This window comes from Colius striatus, chromosome 5, assembly GCF_028858725.1.
Source record: "Colius striatus isolate bColStr4 chromosome 5, bColStr4.1.hap1, whole genome shotgun sequence".
Taxonomy (NCBI): Eukaryota; Metazoa; Chordata; class Aves; order Coliiformes; family Coliidae; genus Colius; species Colius striatus.
This window is the reverse complement of record NC_084763.1, coordinates 37,396,265-37,414,866: the sequence shown is the minus strand read 5'-3', so window position 1 is coordinate 37,414,866 and position 18,602 is coordinate 37,396,265. Positions and strand designations below refer to the sequence as shown.

General features: G+C 48.0%; 1 protein-coding gene across 1 annotated transcript; it reads right to left on the bottom strand.

Annotated features, from left to right (window-relative positions):
- Positions 1–7,595: 7,595 nt before the first annotated feature.
- Positions 7,596–15,322, bottom strand: LOC104555779 (zinc finger protein 268). The gene is made up of 2 exons (XM_061997307.1): positions 15,022–15,322; positions 7,596–12,449 (listed from the first exon to the last, which is right to left on the bottom strand). The coding sequence occupies exon 2, from the start codon at positions 12,113–12,115 to the stop codon at positions 10,271–10,273; it is 1,845 nt and encodes a 614-aa protein (XP_061853291.1). The 5' UTR covers positions 12,116–12,449; positions 15,022–15,322; the 3' UTR covers positions 7,596–10,270.
- Positions 15,323–18,602: the final 3,280 nt, after the last annotated feature.

Sequence of the window (18,602 nt, the reverse complement as noted above, 5' to 3'; positions counted from 1 at the left end):
TCAGTGTCCCTCTGGGAGTGAGGGACCCAACACTGAACACAGCACTCGAGCTGAGGCCTCACCGGGGCCCAGCACAGGGGGACAATCACTGCCCTGGGCCTGCTGGCCACACGATTTCTGAAACAGGTCAGGATGCCACTGGCCTTCTTGGCTGCCTGGGCACACTGCTGGCTCATGTTCAGCCAGCTGTTGATTAACACCCCCGGGTTGCTTTTACCCTCTGTGGTAACCAACTTTTCTGAGCCTAGAGATGACTCTGGCCAAACTTTTCTCTGGTTGTTCCATGCACTTGGACTGTTTTATCCAGGAGGTGGCTGCATATCAGCACAGCTGCCTGGATTTGGTTGTGAAACAGATGAACAGCAGCACCTTCTCAGCTGTTGCCCTGCTCCTTTCCCAGAAATAACCTCCACAGCAGCATACACAGACAAGCATAGCAACTCCTTGCAAGGCGGAGGCCAGACCTGTTAACGCACTCCCACCTGTGCCTCCATCCTGAAAGGATTTTTTTGCAGAGATATCCCAGAAGCCCCATTTTTTGGCAGATTTTGAAGCATAGATGCCCCTCCTTGTGTCGTGCTGCTGCTGCTTCTGCTCCTTGTGTGCACTCTTGCCTTTGTTTTTCCCACATGGGAGGTACAGACCTGGGTATGTGTCTGAAGTGTTTGGAAGCCATACAGATCTGTTCTTGGTTCCCACTTTCCCCAGAAAAGTGAGACAATGTGAAGAGCCAGCTGCTTTGCTGCCAAGGAATGAATTGTTACAGCTGCTGTGTTTCCAGACAGTGTATCTTTGGTTTTGTTTTTATTCATAGAAACATAGAATAGAGTGGGTTGGAAGGGACCTTTAGAGATCATCTAGTCCAACCCCCTGGCTAAAGCAGGTTTCTGTCAATCAGGGGGACAGGAATGTGTCCAGGTGGGTCTTGAAAACATCCAGAGAAGGAGACTCCACACGCTCCCTGGGCAGCCTGTGCCGGGGCTCCCGCACCTCAACACAAACAAGTCTTTCCTTGTGTTTAAGTGGAACTCTTTGGTGTTCTAGGTTATATCCACTACCCCTTGTCCTGTCACTGGAGACAATAGAAAAAAAGTGTCACCTCATCATCTTGACATCCACCTTTTAAATACTTATGTTAATGACATCCTCCTGCAGTCTTCTCAAGCTGAAAAGCCCCAGATCTTGCAGCCTTCCCTCATAAGGAAGATGCTCCAGTACTCTCAGCATCTTGGTGGCCCTGCACTGGACCCTCTCTAGAAGCTCCCTGTCTCTCTTGCTTTGTTGAGACAATGTCAAGACAATTCATCTTTGCTGAGATTTTTTGAGGGAAGGAAGCTCTCACTTCTCTTTCCTCATTTCAATTCCTGGTCTACTTTTAGCATCCCTTTCATGATGCTTCTGCTTTCTTCAAACCACCACACTAAATCTGCTGGGCAAGACATGAAATAAAACTGTGTCTAAGTGCCAAAGCTGCAGAAAAGCACATCCGGAGTTGTCATTTGTGAAGTAAGTGCTTGAATTATCCAAACTATAATAAAGGACAGGACCTGGGGCTTGATGTAGAAAGAACTAAACAGAGGCTGATATTGAGACTCCTGTGCTCAGCTCTAAGCGCTGGCATTGAGTTGTCCCCTCTGCCCTTGTCTCTGCTTCAGTCCATTTCAGAGTTTTGCCTATCTACTTCTATTTGGTAAGAGAGAGTGCTTGTTTTACTTCCTGTTTCATTGCTGACCACTACTCTGGTTGTAGCTAACCATGGGTACACAACAGGCTGAGGAACACATGTGCTGTTATTTCCATCAAAAGCTGCATACCCTTTATTCCTTCACACATCTTAATTTAAGCTCTTGGGAAATCTCAGGAGCCTTTTCTCAAGGTAGGCATGGATGAACATGTGGTCATATCTGATCTGCTGTCAAGGCAAGATTTTGTTCCAGGTAAACTTAAAACCATTCTTCTAAACCTTTTTTTCCTGCAAACCAAACACAAACCTAAACAATCACTTTCATACCTTTTACTTTCACCTCATAATGAAGCATTTTCTTTTAGGATTGGCTTGACTCCTAAGGGAAAGAAAATCACCTCCAAGCTACCAAAACATAAAGCTTGCATTTATTTTAGAAGTAAGAAGGTTGAACAATTTTTAAAAGGTTTTGTTGGCTTTACAATTAGTTGTCCCAATTTCCCCCTTTTCTGTCAGCCTGAAGATTGCATAAATTTGTAATAAAGTGAAAAAACTTCCATAGGACCAGAAATTTCCTCTTCTTCTTTACATTAAAATGCTGTTTAGCTCCTTTATGTCTTATGACCAAAGACATTTCCAGGATGAATTTTGGCCTTTGACTCTTTGTCTGGGATTCAGCTCAGAGTCAAGATGCTTACATTCAAGTGTGTCAAATTATACTGATGGAAACAGGAGACCAGAACTGAGGGACAAGAGCTTTAACTCCAGTTAAACTTACTGTGGCCTAGGCTTTAACACTGCTAGAGAGCTGGAGCCATTTCCAGGACAGCACATAGAGCTGGGCTGTCAAGGATGCTCCTACACAGCCAGAGCTTGATGGCAGTCCTTGGTCCAGTGTCTCTGGTTGAGACTGATCAAAGGTGGTGCTGGTTTACCAGAATTTAATACTTCTGTACTGCTGAATGAGGGATTCACCTGGGAAGAGCTACACACCAAGGCATGTGGCTGTAGAGGGCATATTCACACTGCACAGATGCATCATGCTACACTCACATGTCTGCTGTCCAAAATTCTCCTGCAGACTGGGGCTAGACCCTGGGAATTGTCTTTTTGAGGACAGCAGAGTGCCTTTTCTCCTCAAAATCAGCATCTGTCTGACCATACTGGCATGCAATGCTAGCACAGGCCTTCACAGCCCTATGCCACTTACCAAGCTGACTGCTTGGCAATTAATATCTGAAAAGCAAGCAGAGTGGAGATCTGCAATGTTAGGCTGTCCATCAGTAGCTGAGCTGCTCTGAGCCCTCAGCATCTGCAAGCAATTTGGCGAGCAGAAAGAGATCCCCGTATCTTGAGCTGAAGGTGGATCAGGGTTATGATTTGCATAGCGATGTTAAAATGAAAAGTACACTGTTATTTCTTTGCTACAGACTTTGTCTTATATTTAACAAGAAAGTCTAAAGGAGATAAAAGAAGCCCCATTCTGATGGGTAAATAATCACAAGATGTCCTTGTTAATTCAGCCCTGGGAAACACAAGAGAGCTTAACATGCAAAGCAAAGCAAGTACACTCAAGGAGCATTTGATGAAGACTGGAAAACACCATGAAAATGTTCCTGGGAATATATGCTCTTACTGAGGGGAAATAATTTGAGGCATCAAGGAAGCTCTCTCTCCTTCTCTGCTGACTCCCAGTGTCAGTACAGTGAAAGACAACAGGATAGTGGCCAGCAAATCAAGGGAAAGTCTCTTCCCTCCCTTCTCTGCCCTAGTGAGGCCACATCTGGAGTCCCATGTCTAGTTCTAGGCTCAAGAGGGACAGGCCAGAGAGAGTCCAGCACAAGACTACCAAGGTGATCAGGGGACTGGAGCATCTTACTTATGAGGAAAGGCTGCGGGAACTGGGGCTGTTTAGTCTGGAGATGAGAAGACTGAGAAGGGACCTTATAAACACTCATAAATACCTACAGGGTGGGTGTTGAGAGGATGAGACAGTCTCCTTTTCTACAGTGTCCAGTAACAGGACAAGGGGTAATGGGCACAAGCTAGAACACAGAAAGTTCCACTTGAGCAGGAGGAGAAACTTGTTTGCTGTTGAAATAAGGGAGCCCTGGCACAGGCTGCCCAGGGAGGGTGTGGAGTGTTCTTCCCTGGAGGTTTCCATACCCACTTGGATGTGTTCCTGTGCCCTTTGATCAAGAGGGTTGTGCTGGATGATCTCTAGTGGTCACTTCCAATCCCCACCATTCTGGGATTCTGTCGTATGGTGAATGTTCCAGCTGCAGGGACGGCCTCCCTCCACCCCTGCTCACCTGAGCTTCACTAAGGTTTAGCTGTCTTAGAGCTGCTCAGGCAGACAAGATTGTGTTAGTGAAGGCTGTTCTGGTTTAGCAAGGAGCAGCTTTTGCTTAGTAACAGGGGGAGTGGGTTGCAGTGAAGACCCGATAAAGAGTTTGTGGACTCTCCCCTGGCTCCTGGGTTCAGACCCACCTCCAGCCCAGCTGGGCCAATCTGGCGCCTCTGCCATCACTATTTAGGGGACAGGAATTTGAAGTGCTGGCAGGAGGTGTGAGACTGATAAAAGATGGAGGTGACCAAGCAGGCCCTTCAGCCGGAGAAGGAGGAAGGAAGGAGAAGCAAGAGACCAGAGACTCTTCTGCAAGCTGTAGCGAGAATGCAGCTGTACCCCTGCAACCTACGGAAACCCACGGCAGGACTGAGAGTTACCAGCAGCTCCGTGTGAGTGAGCCCGGACGGGCGAGGGACTGTGTGGGGAGACAGCCATGGCCCAGGCCGTGCTGGAGAGCCTGTGTGCCGCAGAGCAGCCCCACACGAGAGGCAGAGAGGAGCTGCAGCCTTTGGAATAAGTGCGCGTCGGAGCAGCCCGTGCAGGGCTGCCGTGTGTGTGAGTTACCCCACGGACTTGCAGGGAGGACTGGTGCGGAACCCACCTGCCCTGAGGAGGGACAAATGGCAGAAGCTATCAGGAACAGACTAACTGAAGCCCCACTCCCTGCACCCCGCCCCGCCCCCCCCCCCCCCCGAACCGTTCAAGGGGGGACGAGGTAAAAACACCAGGATCAGGGCTCTGAGCCGGGAAGAGGGGAGGTGTGGCAAGAAGGTGTTCTTAAAAAGGCTGGTCGGACTCTTCATTGTTGTATTATTCTGTGTTGTTTCATTTTGGTTATGTTTTGGGTTTTTGGGAGTATGTTTTAGTTGATGTTGCATTAAATTATTTTCTGTTTTCTTCCCCAAACCAAGTAGCCTGGTCTGTTTTGTCCTGAACCTTAAGCGGCAATTAAGCTCTGCCTGCCCTTGGGCAATTGTCAGCCTCTTCGGTACTCGTGGTCTTTGTTCCCTGATGGGCCTAAACCACGACAAAGGCAGTCCAAACTTCCTCAAGAGGGCAGACATCCAAGGGCTACCTCTGCCTCAACCTTATCCATCCTAGATGGGACTGAAATGCTGAACCAGAGGAAGCTTATGTCAAAGGTTTGCAAAAACTAAACAGAAAAAGAAGAGAGAAAGGGGCTCAAAGGGACATGGTTTAGTGGTGAGTCAGGAGGTTATAGTGAGGTGGGGGGTCTCTTTTACTCCTCAGAGGCCAAAACACATAAAGAAATAAGAGCAGTCTGTATGTTATCCCACTTGCAGAGCATCTTATCCTATTTTTCAGTTGATGAAAAATGGGAGAATCTTGAGACTTGGTAGAGAAGGATCTCCAGATCTCTGCTTCCTACTTCTGCCTTCAGTTTTCAGTGACAGGGAGGAAGTTGGTGTCTGAAACAGCAGCTCCCCAGGGAAGAGGCCGGACAGAAGCAGAAGAGACAAATCAGCTTGAGGTGGAAAATAAGAGTGATCAGTGTGGCTCAGCTAATAACCTGGTCCCATGTGGTGCTACCTGATTGCATCACTTTGGCCCTGGATGGGGTGAGAGGTAGCTGTGGTGGTAGCTCATTCCTCATGGAGGCTTCTAGTCAAAAGTTAACAGATGAAGTGTGTGTAGAAGTATGAGTGTCCTGTTGCTCACCCAGTTTTCAACCAGGTCTTTTTCCTCTACTCACTCCCCATCTGTGGGGACAACAGGCTCCCTACAGCCTGGGATTCGCAAAGTTCTCGTGGGAACCATCACGTTCTCAAGGGGCAAGTAAACATCCCAAGGCGCTTATGTCTGAGCAGATATTTGCTCTGGCTCCAAAGACTCTCTCATTCCCACCATACCAGAACATGCGAGCTCCAATCAGCTCCATGTGTCCCAGCAAAGCGTGAAATAAGCACTCTTTGTGAAAGTGCTTCCCAACACAGCCTGTCTCTGATCCAGACAGGCCATGCTTGAATGCCGGAGATAGAACTGATGCTGAGATGATGCACATAGATAGCCAAGGAGTCAACAAATGATCCAAAAAAAGTTCCACACGCCAATTCAAACAGTATGCATGTCTGGAAACAGGACAGGGATTTTCTCAACACAAGCCCTACCTGACCCACTGTGCAAGACCAGAAGATTTCTTTTGAAAAGCCATGAGAGCTTGGATCTCTCCTTGTTAACGTAACTTTAACTCCATTGGTTTCAGCTTGACCATACTGAATTTACTGTATAAACTTGAAGGCAATATCAGACCTTGTGGACATCCTTTTCACTTGGTGACTGAAACTGCTCAGTGAATGCTTACAGATGTGGTTTTCTGCCTAAAATTCATGCAGTGGAGAATGGGGCAATGACTTAGATTTTACACATTTTATTATTAAATGGAAGCCATTTTAATGGGTTTAGGGAGGAAAGGATAAAGGCTATTTTGCTGTTGCAGGGTGAACATTTCCTTTGTTCAATAGTAAATAAATAGTAAATATTTTTTTTTCTCATGGAGCTAGGATTATTCCATGGTCCTGGTTGAAACCTAGCACTACTGTCAGCAGCAGACACTAGAACTGCCAGCCCATCTATCTGCAAGGCACCTCTTTACAAGTGTCTTGAAGAACGTCATAGTGTAATGTCTCAAGAAGACTCCCTTTGCACTTTGAGCGTTGTGCTATCACAAGTGAGACACTGAGTTTAGCTTGTGGGTAAAAACACTCATATTTAGGGCACATTTCAGTTTCTCACACCATGACGTCTGGTGTAATTTGTGATGTTGTTCCTGGACTAATTGCTCATCCAGAAAGGTCAAGGCCTCCCATAAGTCTTGTGTCCTTCTAGCCCTATGCAGACACTTTAGGCCACTTCATGAGTTACCACTGAGTAAAGCCCTGGGGTCAGTGTGTGGAGGTCTGAGCTTTCAGCATAGTTGGTGGAGAGCTGCTCAACACAGTCACCAGAGTCCAGAGGGCTCATCTGGTTGCCACTCCTATGAATCTTGCTCTGCTGTTCCTCACCTGTTGCATCGTGGGTAGAATGTAGGGTGGTTCTCTCAGTGACAGCTTTTGAAAAAAAACCAACCCAACAGTAAAGAGGCTCACTTTGTTTCCTTTCTTCTTTCAATACTAACTTTATTGAGGAGATATTACAAACTATTTAAAGCCCTTATTTTCTCCAGAAGCAGGGACACCAACACTGGACATGGTCAATGGTGGAAGATCTGACGATATCCAGGAAAGCTACTAACATGGACTCACTGCCCTGTACAGGTGCAGTGACACAGTCTTACAACCAGTAAACCTCTCATACCATTTCCTCTTGCTGGTAAAAAACTCTACAATCTTAACGCTAGGCTAATGAGAAGTACATGAATACCAGGCATCTGGTGATTGATTTCTGCTGGATCTCTGCCCCTCAACAAGTATGACAGAGGCTGTTTTGGTTTGCTAGCTTGGCTCAGACATATCAGAATCACGGAATCATTTCAGTTGGAAAAGACTTTTAAGATCACTGAGTCCAACCCCCCCCCCCGCCAAGCCCACCACTAACCCACGGCCCTCAGCACCTCAGCTACACAGCTTTGCATTATCTCCACGGTTGGGGACTGGGTGACTCCACCACCTCTCTGGGAAGGGAGTTGTAGAGAGTGCTCATGTCTCCCCTCAGCCTCCTCTTCTCCAGACTAAACACCCCCAGCTCCCTCAGCTGCTTCTCGTCCTCATCATCACACTTGTTCTCCAGCCCCTTCCCCAGCTCTGGTGCCTGGCTCTGGACATGCTCCAGCCCCTCAGTGTCCCTCTGGGAGTGAGGGGCCCAACACTGAACACAGCACTTGAGCTGCAGCCTCACCAGGGCCCAGCACAGGGGAACAATCACTGCCCTGGGCCTGCTGGCCACACTATTTCTGAAACAGGCCAGGATGCCACTGGCCTTATTGGCTGCCTGGGCACACTGCTGGCTCATGTTCAGCTGCTGTTGATTAACACGCCAAGTCCTTTCCCTCTAGGCAGCTTTCCAGCCACACATCACCAAGTCTGTAGCACTGCCTGGGGTTGTTGTGGCCCAAGTGGCCAAGGACCTGTCACTTGGCCTTGTTGTACCTCATACAATTGGCATTCTTCGTAAAGAACATGTTTTTCCATTCCTACAGTGAAACATTTACCTGTCACATGTCCCAGATCCATTTTGCTAACAAAGGTGTCCCTTAGATGTCCCTAGAACACTCTACACTTCTTGTTTTCCCCTATATGTCTGCCTTTTCTGTCACAGAAATGAGCCTCTCCCAGATTAGAGGAGTTTGCAGGGAAACTTTGTATCAACCAGTTTGGCAGTGATTTGTAGGTGAGGGGACAGAGGCAGGCTCCTTCAGAGGCTGTCAGAGCTTGCTTTACTGTTTGAAATCATGTCCTGGGCCTGACTATATCAAAGACTGAGAGAGTCTAAGTGCCAAAATTAATCTCTGCTTTTAGGATTTGGCAGCTGTACTCAGTGTTGTGCTCAGTCATCGCAAAAAAGCACTTTGACACAATGGTTTCCAACTAGCTGGTTGGACACACAAAACTTAAGAGCAGTTTGTCCAGTTCTTTTCACTCTCTCTGTGCCTCAATTTCTCTGCCCAGAGAGGCAGTTGTTCCAGAGTAGGCAGTGGAGACAATCAGTAGCTTTGATCTAAGGCATTTCAGCAGCTAGTTGCTCAAAATCATGCTGCGCTACTTTGAGATGCCTCCAAGAAGATGTCACCTGCAGCATGTCCTGGGAGAAGGAGTCTTGTGTGCCTGGGGGATGGGGAGGGAGCTTGTGTTCACAGAATCACAGGATCTTAAGAGTTGGAAGGGACCTCGGAACATCATCTAGTCCAACCTCCTGCACAAAACCAGAGAAGTGGAGCTACTGTTTCACCACAGAGTGTTTTTCCACTTGCCTCTTGGACTTGATGAATTAGAGCAACATAACAAACCCTAATATGTGTCTTTGCTCTATAGTGCCCAGGTGGCCTCATAGCTGTGCTGCAGAGAAATCCTGGGGAGAGCCTCAGGGGCTTGTGGATTCCCTCTACATCTCTGCTTCCCCAAGGACTTTCAAGACACAAAGATCCATGTGACTAGAGAACACTCAAACACAATCATTAGCAGTGAGCAATAAAGAACACTGAACTCTCCATGCTTTTGAGTAGCTGCACAATCTTTTATACCAGTCAGGGGAAAGAAAAATAACCTAACAGGGAAACAGTTTCCAGTTCTCTAGTCCATAAAGTCCAAAGACTGTTTCAACTATTCGAGCTGCATGGTTTGAATTCCCTAAACCATGCCAATTAAGTCAATATCCCAACAAAAGCTTCACACTAACAGGTAAGGAAGCAGGTTGAGAACCAGCACCAGTGTCAGTCAAGCTGGTGAAGTCACTGATACCTCTGGGGCTTGTGCTGGCAAAGCTGCCTGCTCATCAGAGAGGTGAAAACTCATGCTAAGAGAAGCCATTCTCATTTACATTCATGCAGTGAGGTTGTGGGGGCACAAACCAGAATACAATCTGCTGGCCTCTGTGCTAGCTTTGGAAAAAGTCATTGAATTTTCATAGTTTACTTTTAGGGACCTGGTCAAGCCAGTCTGGGAGCCTGATTTGGGGATTCAGGGTTAAAATCCTGATCTGGCTGACAGTAATTTCTCCCAAATCTGTACCATTCAGTTGGCTAGAATCCATCAGCCCAGTAGGATCAGGGTGTGGATGAGAGATACGAGGGACAAGAGAGATGCCCCTTGCTTTAAACCCTTTCCCAGATGGGAGAGCTTCCCTTCAGCTTTCTCAGAAACAGAGTAATATATTAAAAATAAATCCTGCCCGATCATACTGCCCACACAAGACAATTTTGGCATCCACAATTTTGTCACACTTTAGAGGCACAAGCATACCATTACAAAGGATGTCAAGCTCTTATCCCTCCATCTCCATGCTCTGAGGAGGTTTGTCTCTTCAGGCCCATCTCACAGCTGTGAGCAGCTCATACCCTGAGGATTCTACTATGAAAGCAGCAGCAGAGAACTTGTTTCCAGCAGTGCTTTGCCGCCTCAACCTCACTCTCCCCTCATGTTCACCTCCACACTCCCAGATCCTGCACATATAAGCCTGTCAGAGCTTGTCTCTTTCCCTCCCCTTTCCCAAAGACTTTGCCCTAGGAGCAGGCACCAGTCCCTCTCAGCTCTCCTCTTTTCAGGGGGATCAGAGATCTCTGCTCAGTGTGGTGAGGTCCACACTGAGGTCTTTGTGGCCTCCCCTGGTTTTGGGCCGGGGTCAGTTCCTTCCCACACATGGATTTTCTGGTGCCTCTTCAGGTACTTCTTCAGGCGGTAGTGCTTCCCACAGACCTCGCACTTGTAGGCCCCACCTTGGGAATGGAGCAGCTGGTGATTAATAAGGTGTCGCTTCTGAGGGAAGCATTTCCCACACTTGGTGCACTTGCAAGGCCCCATGCGGATGTGGATTGTCTGGTGCCGGAAGAGGTTGGCCTTCTGGTTGAAGGTCTTCTCGCACTCAGGGCACTGGTAGGGCTCTTCCTTGGTGTGAATCCTCTGATGCCGAACCAGATTTGACCTCTGGGTGAAGCTCTTCCCACAATCAGTGCATTTGAAGGGCTCGCTCATGTGGACTCGCTGGTGGCGGATCAGCTTGCGGTTCATGCGGAAGCTCTCCCCGCACTCACTGCACTTGTAGGGCCCCTCGCTTGTGTGAATCTTCCTGTGTCTGGTCAGGTTTGATTTCTGATTGAAAATCTTCCCACACTCGGGACAGGGGAATATTTGTTCATGCTTGGGAGGCCCTTTTGCTGAGGGATCTTTCTTGGATATGAACGTCTCCCAGTCCTGCAGCATCCCCTCTTTGGTGGGCTGATGGCATTCCTTCTGCTTCCTCTTTGGGCTTTGGCTCTCCTGGTGGTTGGCCTTCAAATCAGGTTCCTGTTTAATTTGGATGCTGTGGATAGCACTGAGGTTTGGCTTTTGTCCATAATACATCCCAAACTCAACTTTTTCCTGTGGTTCCTCGTTCACATGGAGCAAGTGGTTACTGGCCATGGGGGCTTCCCATTTATGCTGCCCATCAGCATCTTTGTCCCTTTTAAGCTGTCTCCCCTGTAAAGCCAACAGTGGGATCTTTGGATCAAAGAGCCTTCCAGAGTCTGGGCTTTCTGGTGGCTCTTCCTTTATGTAAAGTTTCTGGCAAGGTATCATGGGAATGTTTGCTGTGTCATCAGTGAGTGGGTCTGGTTCCTCCTTCATCTGGATTTTCCAAGGAGAGCTTTTTGGATTAGATGATTTTCTAGCTATGCTACACCCCTGGGCTGCATCTCCTTCCTGGGACATATCCTCCAACATAATCTCCTCTGATCTGAAGGCAAAATCAGGCTCCTCTTTAATCTGGATGACCTGGAGAGATACACCACTGATGTGTCCCTTAAGTAGCTTTTGCTTGGCATGGTTCTTCTGGTGGACATTGAAATATCGCTTCGTGCTAAAGCTCTTCCCACACTCTGTACAAATGAAAGGCCCCCCACAGAGGTGTATCTTCTGGTGGGCCAGCAGTGTGGCACTTTGCCCAAAGCACCTACTGCAATCAGGGCATCTGAAGGGTTTCTCTCTCTTGTGGATCTCCCTGTGGGCAGTGAGGGTCCCCTTCTTCACAAAGCTCTTCCCACACTCGGTGCAGGCAAATGGCCTCTTCTCCATGTGGGTCCGCATGTGGATGTTGAAGTAGATCTCTGTGCTCAGGCTCTTGCTGCAGTGGGCACAGAGGTAGGGACCACCCTTGGTGTGTGTCTTCTGGTGGGCAGCCAGGCATATCTCCAGGCAGAAGCAGCACCCACACTCCCCACAGCAGAAGAGCCACTCTCCTGTGTGGATGCTCTGGTAGGTCATGAGAGGGCCCCGGGGGTTGAAGTGCCTCCCACACTCCCCACAAGTGAAGAGTTCCTCTGCTGTGTGGATCTGCTGGTGTCTCTTCAGGTTTCCCTTCTTGCTGAAGGATTTGCCACACTCCAGACACAGGTGGGTCTTTAGCACCATGTGCTTGGCCAAATCTTTCATGGCAGCAGTGCCCCGGACTCAGTGGTGTGATGTGGGGCTGCCAAGCAAATGGTACAGACAATGATGCCACAAAGTTATGGGGATGGGCTGTCTGGGAGGATATAAACACTAGCAGGACACACACGTCAAAGTGTACTTTAATGTACACACTTTTTTCCCTTTAGGGGAAAGGGTGCTGCTGTTCTATGCCAGCTCTGAGTCAGCAAGGACTGTGTGGGCTTCCTCATTTCCCAGCCTCCTTCCACTTCAGCTTGCAGACACAATGTTTTTAACTCCATCTCCTGTCTCTGATCTCCTGGGGAGGCTTTGCTAGCATCCCTGGAGACTTGGATTGCTGGACGGGAAAAAAAAAAGGAAAAAATATGAAGGCATTATTTATCTGGAGTAGTGTGTCCCATTCTGAGCTTCCCAATGCAAGAACGACAGGGAGAGAGTCCAGAGGAGGGCTATCAAGATGACAGAATATTTCTCTGACAAGAAAAGGCTGCAAGACCTGGGTCTGTTCAGTCTGGTGCAGACTCATCAACACTTAACAAGTACCTAAAGGGTGGATGTCAGGAAGACGGGAGTGATACTTTTTCCTGTGGTGCCGAGTGACAGGACAAGGGTTAATGGACATAAGCTGAAACACAAAAAGTTCCACTTAAACACAAGGGAAAACTTCTCTGCTCTTGAGGTGAGGGAGCCCTGGCCCAGGCTGCCCAGGAAGGGTGTGGAGTCTCCTTCTCTGGAGCTTTCCAAAGCCTCCTGGACATGTGCCTGTGTCTCCTGATTGAGGGGAACCCGCTTTAGGATTATTATGATTGGAAAAGACCTTTAAGATCAAGTCCAACCAGTCACCTCACACTGCCCATCACTAAACTGAACCATATCCCTCAGTACTTCATCTATGTGCCTTTTAAATATCTCTAGGGATGGTGACTCCACAACCTCCCTGGGCAGCCTGTTCCAATGCTTGACAACCCTCTCAGTAAAAAAGTTCTTCCTAATGTCCAATCTAAACTTCCCCTGGGGCAACTTAAATCCATTTCCTCATGTTCTATTATTTATTACTGGAGAGAAGCAGAGGGTTCATCTCTAGAGGTTATTTCCAAGCCCCGCCATTCTAAGATTCTCTCTTCTCCACCTCCTGTGTTTGACACTTAAAACACAATAGGTGGCACCTTGGCTGCTCTGTGGGAGGCTGGACCTGAGACCTTTAAAGCCACCAGCTCAGCTGGACTCTAGCAGAGAGAGTAGACACAGGTTAATCTCCCCTGGAAATGGCTGAATGTGTAATGTACTTGCTGCTGCAAAGACAATTTCGGTTTCAGCTCTCCCATTTCTGCACTAGTGATTTACCCTCAGAACAGACCTCTGAGAAGATTTATAAGTAAATAAGGTAATTATATAACTGACTTACTTAGCAGTAATTTTTGCAATTAGATCCATTTATGAGTGACTGTGCAGTGACCAAATTCCCCTGAACCTTTAAGAAAATCAAATTTGACACTCCTTGCATAACTGGGGTGTTCTGCTTTGTACTGGCAGACAGAGGAAGACAGCTCAGTGGTGTCCTTGGTAGACAGCTGGAAGTGTATGACACAGGAAAGCTAAAGTGACTTTATACTCCTCAAGAGAGTTCAACTGACAGCAAGGTCTGGGTCCTACACACTTTCATTAGGAAAAAAAACACCCTAAAAATCAGGGCCAACAGAGATGTGAGCAACATCTTCTATCAAGACTCCAAATTGCAACAGGGAAAAGAGCCAGAAAGTGTGAAAGGAGGAAGACAGCAGAGCTGGAGACTGCCAACAAGACGATATGTGGCTTTTTACTGATGGTACTGATGGCTGAAGATGCTGTCGCCAAAATCATCAGTTATGGGGCAGGCTGCCAGCAAGGACAAGGGATATCAGTGAAATCCATCCCTAGAGGTCTGGTTCACTGGCAGGGCTGTGGTTGAGAGGATGAGTCCCTGGAGAGCCTGTCACTGAGGTGTAGGGGGCTGAGGAGGGGAATGCCATAAATCAAGGGACAAGAAACGGGAGATATGGAGTATAAACATCCAAGCGTGACTATGATGCAGAGTTTTCAGCTACACACTCCTCAGAGGAGAGAGGTCAGAGTTTCAGATTTCAGAAGACAGTTATAACAGGGAAACTTATTTCAGATTTAGCCATGCCACGTATTTCCCCTTCAGCTAACTCATCTGCATCCTCACTGACACTGGTAACAGATGGCGCCAAAGCACAATGGTGCCTCTGCCCAAGCTGAGTTCTTCATGCTGGTACAGAGGAACCACAGCACAAGAAAAACAATAGTAAAAAAAATCTCCCCAAAAACCAAATACCTGCAAAGTTATACTGAGCTAGGAGAGGCAAAATACACCCACTTGGAGCAGGAACTGAGCTCAGTGGACAGGAGGCTCTGAGGGGGGAGCAGGACTCCTCCCCAGGTAGGTGAGCAGCTGTGTGACACCTCTTAATGCAGCAGACAAAGCCTTAGCAGCAGCCAAGCTGGAAAGAGGTCTCAAAAAACTCAAAAGTAGGATATTGAGGAAAGTCATTAACCCCTGAGTGAGTAGTAGAGTTAGCCACTGCCATGCCCATGGCCTCCCTCCTGTCACAGATGCTCATACCAGTCACTTACAGGAAGCATCTCACCGCTTCAATTGCCTCTGCGTTTTGGCAAGAAATCCTTGAATTCACATCAAGGAAAAGAAAAAAAATCCTGCCTATATTTATTTTTGTTTTTTCCCCTCCCAGTATCCAGATCCTACAGATCCAAATCCTTTCGTTACTTCCAGCTCTGCAAGCCTCTAAACTCTGGGTTTGATATGGGCTGAACTAGATCCCACGTAATTGCTTCGTCTTTCATTTGTACAACCCGGGTAAATGAAGGACAGCTGGCTGAAAGCATCTTACCTGAGCGTGCCATCAGTCTCTGGCTGGCATTTCTGTCCTCCGGGGCATTCTCAGTGGCACAACAATATTTGCGACTTGGCCGCAAGTTGCGTTGCAGCCGCTGCAGCTGGGCTGACCTAAAGGAAGTCTCTGGCCAGCTCAGTGAGAGCTACCGGAGGAAGGGTGAAGCGAAACAAAGAGCAAAGGTTGAGGGAGCACAGGAGGAGAAAAGGGGAGATGCTGTCCCCTCGCCTCGCCGGGACGGATTTTCTCGCCAGCGCCCGGCACTCACGGGAGCTCAGCGAGGGAGAAGAGCCGAAATTCTCCCCGATGCGCTTCCCGCCTCCCCCCCCCCCCCCGGCTCGCTACATTGGTGGGAAGCTAGAACGGTCCCCGGCTCGCGCTGCCTTCTGGGAATTGTAGTTCTCTCCGGCAGCTCTGGTCCCCATCATCCTACCCTCTGCCTGCGCAGCAGTGGATCAGCATCGATCCATTTCTCTCTTGCCCCAGCTGAGAGTGTCTGCTTTTTGTTGTTGCTGTGGGAAGGCAAACACCCCGCAGTGCTGCAAGCATCCTTCTTCCCTCCCAGGCTTGTCTGGGACTTGCTCCAGGAAGCATCGAGAGAGGAAAGATGCATTTCAGGGAGTATTTCTGTGTCTGCAGCAGCTTGCAGTCCCCCGGAGAGAGGTAGGAACTGATGCTGGTGCCTAGTTACTGGCAAAGGGTCCCTTTTAATGCTCTGTGAAAGCACAAAAAGAGTGTTCAGACTTGACCAGGGTGAACACTGGGGCATATAGATCTGATTTAGCAAAGTGATGAGGAGAGACCTGAGAGAGGCTGTTCCTCAGCAGGACGTCACAGAAAGCACCCAGACCTTCCTGGATCTGCCCTGAACAAGGAGGTTTAGTAGGAAACTCTAGCCCAGGGTGCATCTCTGGGAGGTTTAGGAGCATGTACATGATGAAAACCTACTTCATCACGACTCTCCCCTGAGGCAGCAATTAAGAGCTGTCCCATGTCTCTAAGATTGGATAATAAACTTCATTCCTACATAAGCCAGCATCTCTAATCCTGTCCTAAACATGCTATTCTCCTCTTGATTCAGGGAAACTGAGTCAGGAGACGGTGAGGTGCCTGGCTCAGATCCCACAAGGAGATTCAAGGTTATAGGGTTCCTGGACTTTGGATCTAGTCTACACATTGTATGTACTCGGATAAAGCCTGCTGAGGTGTTTCCTACCGCAAAACAAACCACCAGTATGAGGCAGCAGCACCAGTGTGAAAGTGCGCCCATATTCTGGTTTGGATCCCAGTCCAGTGAAGGAAGTAATCAAATCTGGCCATCTTTATACCAGTACATCCCCAGCAGAAGATACACAAGCCTCATTCAGTTTACCTTCCTGAAGGCCTTCTGTTTTGCAGGGTGAAAATTAGAAGGGCCAAGGGACAATGAGAACTGAAGCTGGCCACTACTGTAAAAGATAATAGGAAAAGTTTATATATTAGTAACAAAAGGAGTGCTAAGGGGAATCTCCACCATTTAATGGATGCAGGGGGAAGCATGGTGACCAAGGATGAGCAAAAAGCTATGGTACTTAATAACTTCTTCACCTCAGTCTTCAACAGTAAAAACAACTTTTGTTTAGCTACTAGATCCCCTGAGCTGGAAAACAGGGGCAGGGGCAGAATGAAGCTCCCTTATTCCAAGGGCAGATGGCCTGTGACCTGCTGCTCCACCTCAGTGCATACAAGTCCATGGGGCTAGATGGGATCCTATCAAGGGTGCTGAGGAAGCTGGATGTGCTCTCTGAGCCACTCTCTCTTACTTGGAAGACTCACAAGTCTGATGAAGAGTGGCTGAGAGAGCTGGGGTTGTTTAGCCTGAAGAAGAGGCTGAGGGGAGACATGATCACTCTCTACAACTCACTGACAGGAGGTTGTAGGAAGGTGGGGGTTTCTTCTCCTAAGTAATGAATGACAGAACGAGGAAATGGCCTCAAGTTGCTCCAGGGGAGATTTAGTTTGGAGATTGAGAAGAACTTTTTCCCTGAGAGGGTTGTCAGGCTGCCCAGGGAGGTGCTGGAGTCCCCATCCCTGGAGCTATTGCAAAGCTGTGTAGCTGAGCTGCTGAGGGCCATGGCTTAGTGGCGCGCTTGGCAATGTGAGGGAAGGGGTTGGACTTGACAATCTTAAAAGTCTTTTACAACCAAACAATTATACTGTTCTACAGTTCTATGATACATGGAAGTGCCACAGCAGGTCCTGGACAGACAGGAGAGATCACAGCAGACCCCAGAGATTCTAAGGTGAGATTTCTCACATGCAGAACTCCGTAGGCAACATGCTCTCCCCACCTTTCCATCCTTCCTGTTTCCATTGTACACACAAAATCTGCCTACCAACACATTGGATGCTGCCAGTCAACAGTTTCATCAACCAGCCCCATCTTGGTGTGATGCTGAGACAGGACATGGATGAGGAGTTCATCTGGAGTGGATGGAGGGACCATTTCTGTGACTTCTTTGCTGTCAGGGAGATCTGGAGAAAGAGGCCAGGATAGTGTTGTTTCAGTTGTGTTGGTGTCCATTCGTCCACCAGGACACAATCTACCTTATTCTAAAGTGGATGCCTCTTGTAGGGCAGATGACTTGTGTACTCAGAGCTCCTGTTGTTCTCCACTGACAGCTGCATTTTCCGAGGTGAGTCCCTCACAGCTCACCCTCTCCTTCAAACAGAGCAGATCTTCCTTCTGTCCCGTCAAGCTCACACAAAGCCCCAAAGTCCAAGAACAGAAGAAGTATGACCCCAAGGACTCTTCCTAAGCCCAGTTTGGAAGTGGTAATCTCTCAGTCTGAACAGTACCTCTGCTATCTCAGGGAAACCCACTTGTGAAGTGAAGCTGAGCCATCAGCTGCAGTGACTCTGCCTCTACAACTCACCACTAGATGCCAGTGAAAGCTCTTCCCAATCTGCTCCAATTTAGAAAACCTCCTACATTTAGCAGTTTGATTTTATTGTATATTTTTAAAGATAATACTTCACTTTTGGTGTAATAAGGCCTGCTTGTATTTGGGTAGTGTGCATAAATATATGTGTGAATGTGTTTTGTGCATTTCCTCTCTTTCTGCTTCTCTGTTTCTCTGACAGATATATATTTGCCTTTGTTTGCTATTGTTTAGATGAAAACTTCTTCCCTGTGTCTCCCCAAACCAAGATCTTAGACCCAAGCTCCTTTCTTCATCCCCCTTCCTCTCAAACACCCCAACTTCCCAAATCCTGACAAGTCATCCAGTCACTGCATCATGACCTCATGTATTGACAGGGACATTTGGTCCAAGAAACATACAGGTGCTGAGATGGCATGTCCAAGTCCTGTCCTGCTCTGGGATAAGAGTCCTCATATCAGGTGACCAAGAGGCAAGATGTGCGTTGATGTGGGTCCATCTTATCCAGCCAAGGGGGAGGAGATTGTGGAGTAGAAGCAAATTAGTGCAGTAGTGTTGTTAAGCAGCTTGCATATATTTAGATTTTAGTGGGAGGATGAAATGAATGAAACTTGTAGAGACTGCAGTACTAGGAAAGAAACCCTCTGTGGGGAAAAG

Bases quoted from the DNA above. Each gene is read 5' to 3' on its own strand.
- LOC104555779 (XM_061997307.1), bottom strand. From the start codon at position 12,115: ATGAAAGATTTGGCCAAGCACATGGTGCTAAAGACCCACCTGTGTCTG.